This window comes from Rhincodon typus, chromosome 4 (genome assembly GCF_021869965.1).
Source record: "Rhincodon typus isolate 14 chromosome 4, sRhiTyp1.1, whole genome shotgun sequence".
Lineage (NCBI taxonomy): Eukaryota > Metazoa > Chordata > Chondrichthyes > Orectolobiformes > Rhincodontidae > Rhincodon > Rhincodon typus.
In genome coordinates, this window is record NC_063335.1 from 115,911,850 (window position 1) to 115,921,382 (window position 9,533).

A 9,533-nucleotide genomic window follows, 5' to 3' on the forward strand; every position below is an offset into this window, starting at 1 on the left:
ATTCTGAATTTATACGCTGGGCTAAAATCTTGCATATTTGTGTGTCATACTACTTTGTTACCATAAAACCATAAGATGGAGTAGCAGAAGTAGGCCATTCAGCCCATTAATTCTGGCCCACCATTTGATGGTCAGCACATTGCCAGGCCAGCATGACAACAGTTCTATCACCATAATGCTCCATGCCACTCTATACCCCCTTTCATTTTCATGCTTCATCTATGACCCTTCTAGACCTACATCCCCCCAACTCCTCATTTCTCCATGTATTCTCCATGATTGCTCCGTACCTTCCATTGCCACTCACCCAGTATCCACCAAATGCAGACTCCAGGATATCTTTGAAATGGGCATTGTAAACAAATAAACCTTTACTAATCTCGTCTAACTCTAACACATCGTACTGAATAAAATCTCCTTAAGAATTTTTTCTAAAATAATTGAGTTTTCTCAATTGTCAAGCTAAGCACATCTAAGACATCTAATACTTAAATAACCTCCTAAAACTGTCAATCAAAATATCAATACAGCCCTGCACCAGTGAGTAATATAGGCCTTTAAAACTCAGCCGATCATTCATAACAGGCATAGCTGTTGTAGCAAACTATTTTGGCTCACAGGCAATGAAACTTATTGAATTGCAAAGACGGATGGCTACATTTTTAGAAACGGCAGATCGTCTGTCAGTTATAGCAGCCCAGGAACAGATGGGAACTGTTTTCTATCTCTTTAACTGACAGTTGCTGTATTGAATTATTTACTTTTAAAAGGATTGTAGGCATTTAAATCTTTTCAAATTATTACACTATAAAACCCAATCATTGCAGTAAAAACACATCTCACTTACAGTGCATCATCTAGGTATTGAAACTGAAGGAACAATTTGTTCTTTATATTTCCAAGCTGGTCAGTGAAAGAATTCCAGGAGCAGGTAACTGTTCCTTTTGGTTCCCCATGTGGTACTGGGTTTCTTCTGTTATTCATACCTCCTCTGAGACTGTGAACCACACCTATTGATTGAAGGGATCCACCTCCACTAAAATTGCAGATGGGCTTTAAACTGCCCATCCCACAATGGAGCTGGCTGGTGGGTAAGGGCATGCAATGCTGCACCTGTGTGGACTATCCATATCTTTATCCCATGTCAATAAAAATTTCCAGAAATGGGAATAAGGACAGAAATCCCGGAGTCAGTCCAACCTACTGTTTTTAATGAAGTATATAAGATGCTAAAGGGATTGACAAAGTAGACGCAGAAGGGAAGTTGCATCATGTGAGGCATTCCAGAACGAGAAGCCAAGGATTTGCAGATTTAAAACAGAGAAGAGGAGGAATTACTTCCCTTAAAGGGTCATGAACCTGGGGAATTCATTACCACAGAGTACAGGGATTGCCAGGTCACTGAATAAATTTAAGGAGGAGATAACATTTTTAATTAGTAATTGTTGAAGAGTTATGAAGAACAAGCAGGAAAGTGGCATTGAAGTCGAGATGAGATCTACCATGATCGTATTAAAAAGTGGAGAAGGCCTGAGGGGCTGAATTGCCTACTCTTCCTTTCAGTTCTTATGTTCTGATGATCTTCCAAGTCAATTAGACTCTGTGAAAATCTCGGACCTGATCCTTTTAGCTTCCAAGCGACTTGGTTGACCTTAGTGAAGGTCTTGTTTAATACGCTGATTCCTGTTTATCTACAGCCTGTTCCTGTGACCAAATGGGGTCAATAGATAACAACTGTGACTCTACTGGACGCTGTCGCTGTCATCCAAATTTCACAGGACCAACATGTTCCTACTGTGCACACGGTCACTATGGTTATCCCACTTGTTTGCGTAAGTACTCAACAAATACTTTATTCTCCTTAAAATAAAAGCAAAGAACTGCAGATGCTTGAAATCAGAAACAGAATCAGAAATTGCTGGAAAAAATCAGCAGGTCTTGCAGCATCTATGGAAAGAAAGCAGAATTAACTAAAGAAGGGTCACTGGAACTGAAACCTTGACTCTGCTTTCTCTCCACAGGTGCTGCCAGACCTGCTGACTTTTTCCAGCAATTTCTGATTTTATTCTGCTTGACATTTTCTTCTTTTCAAACATGACGTTTAAGAAGGATAAACTTTTACACAATGTATCAATAAATACAAATCTATAGAACAGGCAAAAGGGGAAAACCAATATTAACAAAGTTGATTTATTGCTCCATACTGCCAAAAGATACATGATTAAGAACCATGTCTTCAGATTCATAACTTGCATTCCTGTTTATTAGATTTGTTTTCACAATTTTACCTACTTATAGAATTGTTCAACCATTTGAAGCTTAGTTCACTGATAAACTGAACCTCCTTTCGAATCTAAATCTTTGCACTTTTCCATTTCTGCTCTTTTTTAAATTCATTTGTGAGATGTTGGCGTCACTGGCTGGCTCGCATTTATTGCTGTTGTGTATTCCTGGGCACTGTCCTAGGCTAACAATCACTCAGCTGCTTCATCAATGACATTTTGTCCACTTTTTAATCATAAATGGAGATGTTTGCAAGTGGTTATACTTCATTTCACTTCCTAAGAACTGAGGAATGGTCACCGGAACTGAAACATTAACTCTGTTTTTTCCTTCACAGATGCTGCCAGACGTGCTGAGCTTTTCCAGAAGCCTTGTTTTTGTTCCTGATTTACAGCATCCACAGTTCTTTCGGTTTTTATCTAAGTTTGGATGTTTGGTTTAGTTTTCTATCGCCTTACAAACATCCTTTGTTCTGTCCTTTTAAAAGCGTGTGGGTGCTCTGCAGATGGTTCTTATGGTGCTGAATGTGATCAGACCACTGGAAAATGTAACTGCCGACCACGAGTTACTGGACAGCGCTGTGATACTTGTGTTCAAGGAGCATACAATTTCCCTGCTTGTCAAGGTAGCATTGTTTATTATTGTTTATTATTGTAACATGCTGCCAGGCATCCTGAGAGTGATATCTTCTAAGTGTTGCAATAAAAGAATTTTGGTATAATTAATTTACACTGAAGTTGGGAAATTTTCAACATGTGCTACTAACAGCAGGTGAAAGATTGCTTAAGCCTCTATCTCATCCACTGATTCCCTTTTTCTCATATCTATAACTTGCAATGTGTCACTAATCATTACTGAATCATTTTGGCCAAATATGTCACCAGCAGTTTCTGAACTTTTTTGAGTACTTTATATGAAAAGGAAAACAATTACAGGGCAATGTGAAAAGACTGAGAGCAGTAGAATTAGTTGGTAACATAGGAAGCTCAGAGGAACAGAGAGATATTGGGGTTCCTGAAGGTGGCTTTTTGATTTGATTGATTTATTATTGTCACATGTACCAAGATACAGTGAAAAGTATTGTTTTGCGTGCTAATCAGACAAATCATACCTTACATAAGTACATCAGGGAATGCAGAATGTAGTGTTATGGCTACAGAGAAGGTGCAGAGAAAGATCAACTCTAATATATGAGAAGCCTGTTCATAAGGCTGATAACAGCGGGGAAGAAGCTGTTCTCAAATCTGTTAGTTCATGTTTTCAAACTTTTGAATCTTTTGCCCGATGGAAGAAGGTAGAAGAGAGTATAACTGGGGTGGGAGGAGTCTTTGATTGTTTGATTCCTAAGGCAGCAGGAAGTGTAGACAGAATCAATGGAAGAAAGGCTGATTTTTGTGATAGACCGGGCTAGGTTCACAACTCTCTGTAATTTCTTGCAGCCTTGGGCAGAGCAGTTGCCATAGCAAGCTGTGATGCATCTGGATAGGATGCTTTCTATGTTGCATCTATAAAAATTGTTGAATCATTGTGGATGCGCCAAATTTGCTTCGCCTCCTGAGGAAGTAGACACATTGGTCTTTGTTCTTGACTGTATTGTTGATGTGGATGAACCAAGATAGATCTTTGATGATATTTGCTCCTAGGAATGAGGTGGGGGGTATTTCATAGAAACATATAAAATTCTGATGGGACTGGATAGGCTAGATGCGGGAAGAATGGTCCTGATGTTGGGGAAGTCTCGAACTAGGGGTCATATTCTAAGAATAAGGGGTAAGCCATTCAGGACCGAGATAGAGAAGAACTTCTTCATTCAGGGACTTGTGGACCTGTGGAATTCTCTTCCACAAAAAGCTGTTGGGGCCAGTTCATTTGGTATATTCAAGAGGGAGCTGGATGTGGCCCTTGCGGCTAAAGGGATCAGGGAGTATGGAGAAAGGGCGGGAATGGGATATTGAGATTTCATGATCAGCCATGATCATATTGAGTTGTGGTACAGGCTCGAAGGGCTGAATGGCCTACTCCTGCACCTATTTTCTATGTTGCTATGAACTTGAAGCTCTCAAACCCTTCCACCTTATCACCATTGATACAGACAGGAGTGTCCTCCAGTCCTCATCCTGAAGTCGATGACTAGCTCCTTCATTTTTCTGACATTGAGGGAGAGATTATTGTCTTTACACCATACCACTAAGCTGTCCATCACTTTCCTGTACGCTGTCCCATCATTTGAGATCTGACCCATGACTAGTGGTGTTATCAGCAAATTTGTAATTGCAGTTAAAGCTGAATTTGGCCACACAGTTGTGAGTATATAAGGATTATAGCAAGTGGCTGAGTATACAATCTTGCAGGGCACCAGTGTTGAAGATTATTGTTGAGGAGGTGTGGCAGAAGATTGTAAAATCATTGCTTTTTGTAAGGGAGATTGTGTGTGACTAATTTTTTAGCATTTCAATGAAGTCTCAACCAGAGTGGATAGAGGGGAACTGGTAAATGTGTGGTATTTGGACTTCCAGGAGACATTTGATAAGGTACATCACAAAAGGATAAGTCATAACAACTCATGAGATAGTATATTAGTATGGATAGAGAATTGGCTAATGGGCAAGAAACAGTGATAGGGATAAGGGGTTCTTTCTCAGGTGCCAACCCGTGTCCAGTGGGGCTCCACAGGGATCAGTGCTGGGACCGCAACTGATTACAATATATATTAATGACTTGGAAGAAGGAATCAAATCAACTGTAACCAAATTTACAGATGCCATAAAAATTTATGAAAAGGTAGATTGTGAGAGGGTTATAACAACTCACAGAGAGATATTGATAGGTTAAGTTAGTGAGTAAAAAGTTAGCAAATGGAGTAGAATGTGGGAAACTGTGAAGTTGTTCATTTTGGAAGGAAGAAAAAAAGAACAGAGCATTATTTAAATGGAGAAAGACTGCAGCAACACAAAGGGACTTGGGGATACTTGTATATGAAATACAGAAAGCCAGCACATGACAGGAAGGCAAACCAAATTTTGGCTCTGATTTCAAGTGGGTTGAGTATAAGAGGTTAATGAGGTGCTGGTGAGATCATATCTGGAGTGCTGTGAGCAGTTTTGGTACCCTATTCATGGAATAATATCATTACGTTGGAGGCAGCTCACAACAATGATCCTTGGTAGGGAGCGATTGTCTTCTGAGCAAAGGCCAAATAGTTTGGGACTCCATACACTGGGGTTTAGAAGAATGAGAGGTGATCTCATGGATACTTTTTGGACTGGTAAGGGGTTTTACAAGGTAAATGCTGAGAGGATGTATCCCCTCATGGGAGAGTCCAGGACCAGAGGGCATAGTCTCAGAATAAAAGGAGGCCAATTTAAGACTGAGATGAGAAGGAATTTCTTCTCTCCAAGGGCTAAAAGTCTTTGGAACTCTTTGTCACAGAGAGTTGTGGGACTGTGTGTATTCAAAGCTGAGACAGATTCTTGATCAGTTAGGGAATCAAGGGTTATACAGAAAATGCAGGAAAGTGGACATAAGAAATGCCAGATCAGCCATGATCATATTGAATGGTGCAGCAGGCTAATGGGGCTGAATGGCTTATTCCTATTCTTATTTCTTATGGTTTTAAAGTCTTATTGCATATAAATAATAGAAGTGTGGTAAAAGGAGGAATAGAACTGATTAGTGAGAAAAAAGGTGTTTTAGACATAGAGTCTGGAGGCATGGCTGAGATATTAAATTAATATTTTTCATCTGTTTTTACCCCATGGCTTTGTGAAGGGGAAATCATGACTGACTTTTAAAATTCTTTGAGGAGGTAAAAGGCAGGATAGATAAGGAGGAACCAGTAAATAAAACATATTTGGACTCCAAAAAGACATTCGATATATACTGTACATAAAGTTATGCAATAAGATTAAGGAGAAAGCAGCAAATGTAATATATTTTGGTTTTCAGAATACGTTTGCTAAGGTGCTATGCGTTAGGCTACTTAGTAAGACAAGAGCTTATGGTGCAGCAGATAGTATATCAGCATGGATAGAGGCGTGGCTAAATAATAGAAGACAGCAAGTTGGGATAAAGGGGGCTTTTTCAGGATGGCAACCTGTATCTAGTGGTGTGCCACAAAGATGAGTGCTTGGCTGCAATTAATTACAATGTACATTAATTGGATGATGGAAGTGAATGTACTTTTGGCAAGTTTTCCGATGACACAAAAATATGTGGGAAGGCAAATGGTGAGTATGACAATAAGGAGTCTACAGAGGGACATAGACAGGTTAAATGAGTAGCAGAAATTTGGCAGAAGGCATATTTTGTGGAAAAATGTGATGTTGTTCACTTTTGTAGGGAAAATAGAGTAGCTGAATGTTTAAATGGGGAGAGACGGCAGGAACCTACAGAACAGAAGGATTAGGGTATTCTTGTGCATAACTATCTCAAACAAGAGAGAATCTAACCTTACATTCAACGGCATCACCATCACTGAATCCTCCACTATTAACATCCTGGAGCTTGACAAGAAACTGAGCTCAACTAACCATATAAATATAGTGGTTACAAGAGCAGGTCAGAGACTAGGAACCTTGCAGTGAGTATCTCTTCTCCTGATTCCCCTGAGCTGGTCCACTATCTACAAGGCACAAGCCAGGAATGTGATTTTTTAAAAAGAATTCATTCATGAGAAATGACCAGTATTTATTGCCCATCCCTAGTTGCCTTTGAGAGGGTGGTGGTGAGCTGCCCATCTTGAACAGCAGCAGTCCATGTTCTGTAGATAGATCCACAATGCCCTTAGGGAGGGAATTCCAACGTTTCGACCCAGCGACGGTGTAGGAATGGCGATATATTTCCAAGTCAGGATGGTGAGTGGCTTAGAGAAGAACTTGCAGGTGGTGGTGTTCCCATGGCTCTCTGCCCATGTCCTTTTGGACGGAAATGGTTCTGGGTTTGGAAGGTGCTGTCTGAGGAGCCTTGGTGAATTTCTGCAGCGCATCTTGTACATGGTGCACACTGCTGCTATTGAGCATCGGTGGTGGAGGGAGTTGATGCTCGTGGATGTAGTGCCAATCAAATGGGCTGCTTTGTCCTGGTTGGTGTCAATTTTCTTCAAGCTTCTGTGTACCATAATTGTTTCAGGGATGAGATTTTCAGGAATGATTTTTTCTGGAGAAGGGTCTAGGCCCGAAACGTCAGCCTTCCTGCTCCTCTGATGCTGCTTGGCCTGCTGTGTTCATCCAGCTCTACACCTTGTTATCTCAGATTCTCCAGCATCTGCAGTTCCTGCTATCTCAGGGATGAGAAACCTCAGTTATGAGGATAATTTGGAGAGGTTGGGACTGTTGTCCTTGGAGAAAAGCAGGTAAAGGGGAAATCTGACAGAAGTTTTCAAATTCATAATAGGACTGGATGGAGTAGATGGGAGAAGCTATTCCTGCTCATAAAGGTATGAAAAACATGAGGGCACAGATTTAAAGTGATTTGCAGAAGAATCAAATATGATGTGAGAAAAAACTTTTTGCATACTATGAGTGTTTCATGTCTGAACTGTACTGCCTGGGAGTGTGGTGAGGAAAGCTTCAATTAAGGCATTCAAGAGGGCTTTGGATGATTATTTAAATCGAAACAATATGTTTGGGTTTGGGGATAGGGCAGGAGAATGACACTGAGGCATGGAGTCACTTGGAGAGCTGTTGCAGCTATGACATGCTGAAAGGCCCCCTTCTTCATTGTAATACTTTGGAGATTCTGTATTTTTTGAGTATCCATTATTAAGATCAAAACACTATTGAGACTGAGGGGTTAATTGTAAAATTTAAATTAATTGTAAAATTAAAGTGCATGGAACTGGATGTAGTATAATGACGTGGATAAAGTGCTGGTTGGCAGACAGAAAACAGAGAATAGGAATAGGTGGAACTTTTTACAAGTGGCTGTCAGTGACTAGTAGGGTCTCAAGGGGATCAGTGCTTGGGGAATCCCAGCTCATGGGAGAAGGCACCGAACAAATCACAAGATACATTAATGATTTTGATGAGGAAACTACATGCCATAACTCCAAGTTTTCAGGCAACAGAAAGCTGGGTGAGAGAGTCAACTGTGAATCGGCTGCAGAGATGCTTCAACCTGATTTAGACAAGTTGAGTGAGTAGGAAAATGCAACACAGAGGTAATATAATGTGGATAAATGTGAGGTCATCCACTCTGGCAGCAAAAACAGGAAAACAGATTCTTATCCCAATGGCGTTAGGTTAGGAAAGGGGGAAGTACAACGAGACCTAGATGTCCTCGTAAACTAGTCGCCAAAGGTACACATGCAGGTGAGACAGGAGGTGAATTAGGCAAATGGTACATTGGCCTTCATAGCAAGAGGATTCAAGTACAGAAGCAGGGATTTCTTGCAGCAATTGTACACGGGTGTGGTGAGACCACACCTGTGTGCAGTTTTGGTTTCGTTTTCTGAGGAACAATGTTCTGGCTATGGAGGGAGCGCAGTGAACGTTTACCAAGCTGATTCCTAGAATGGCAGGACTGATGTATGAAGAGAGAATGGATCAGTTAGGACTATATTCACTGGAGTTTAGGAGAATGAAGGAGAATGTCATAAAAACAGATAAAATTCTAACAGACTCGACAGGGTAAACACAGAAGGGATATTCCTGATGACTGGGCAGTGCAGAACCAGGAATCGCAGTCAAAAGATATGAAGTAAATCATTTCGGACTGAGATGAAGAGAAAGTGAGTGAGGAATCAGTGAAATTCCCTGCCACAGATAGCGCTTGAGGCCAAAACATTGAATGTTTTCAAGGAGTTAAGATATCGTTCTTAGGCCTAAAAGCATCAAAGATATGAGTCAGTAACATCACTATCATCACGAACGTTACCCCCATCACTAACATCACTTCCATCACTAACATTACCCCCATCAGTAACATCACCCCCATCACTAACATCATCCCCATCACTAACATCACCCCATCACTAACATCACTAACATCATCCCCATCACTAACATCATCCCCATCACTAACATCACCCCATCACTAACATCACTAACATCACCCCCATCACTAACATCACTAACATCACCCCCATCAGTGACATCAACCCCATCAGTGACATCACCCCCATCACTAACATCACCCCTGTCACTAACATCACCCCCATCACTGACATCACCCCCATCACTAACATCACCCCTGTCACTAACATCACCCCCATCACTGACATCACCCCCATCACTAACATCACCCCCGTCATT

At 40.9% G+C, this 9,533-nt stretch overlaps 1 protein-coding gene across 1 annotated transcript in view; it reads left to right on the forward strand.

The window, feature by feature from the left end:
* LOC109928639 (laminin subunit alpha-3-like) overlaps nucleotides 1–9,533 on the forward strand; it is a 306,680-nt gene that overhangs the window by 114,338 nt on the left and 182,809 nt on the right. The window contains exons 15-16 of the mRNA XM_048596214.1: nucleotides 1,698–1,832; nucleotides 2,771–2,908. Coding sequence (XP_048452171.1) covers nucleotides 1,698–1,832; nucleotides 2,771–2,908 — 273 coding nt within the window. The remainder of the gene's footprint in view (nucleotides 1–1,697; nucleotides 1,833–2,770; nucleotides 2,909–9,533) is intronic.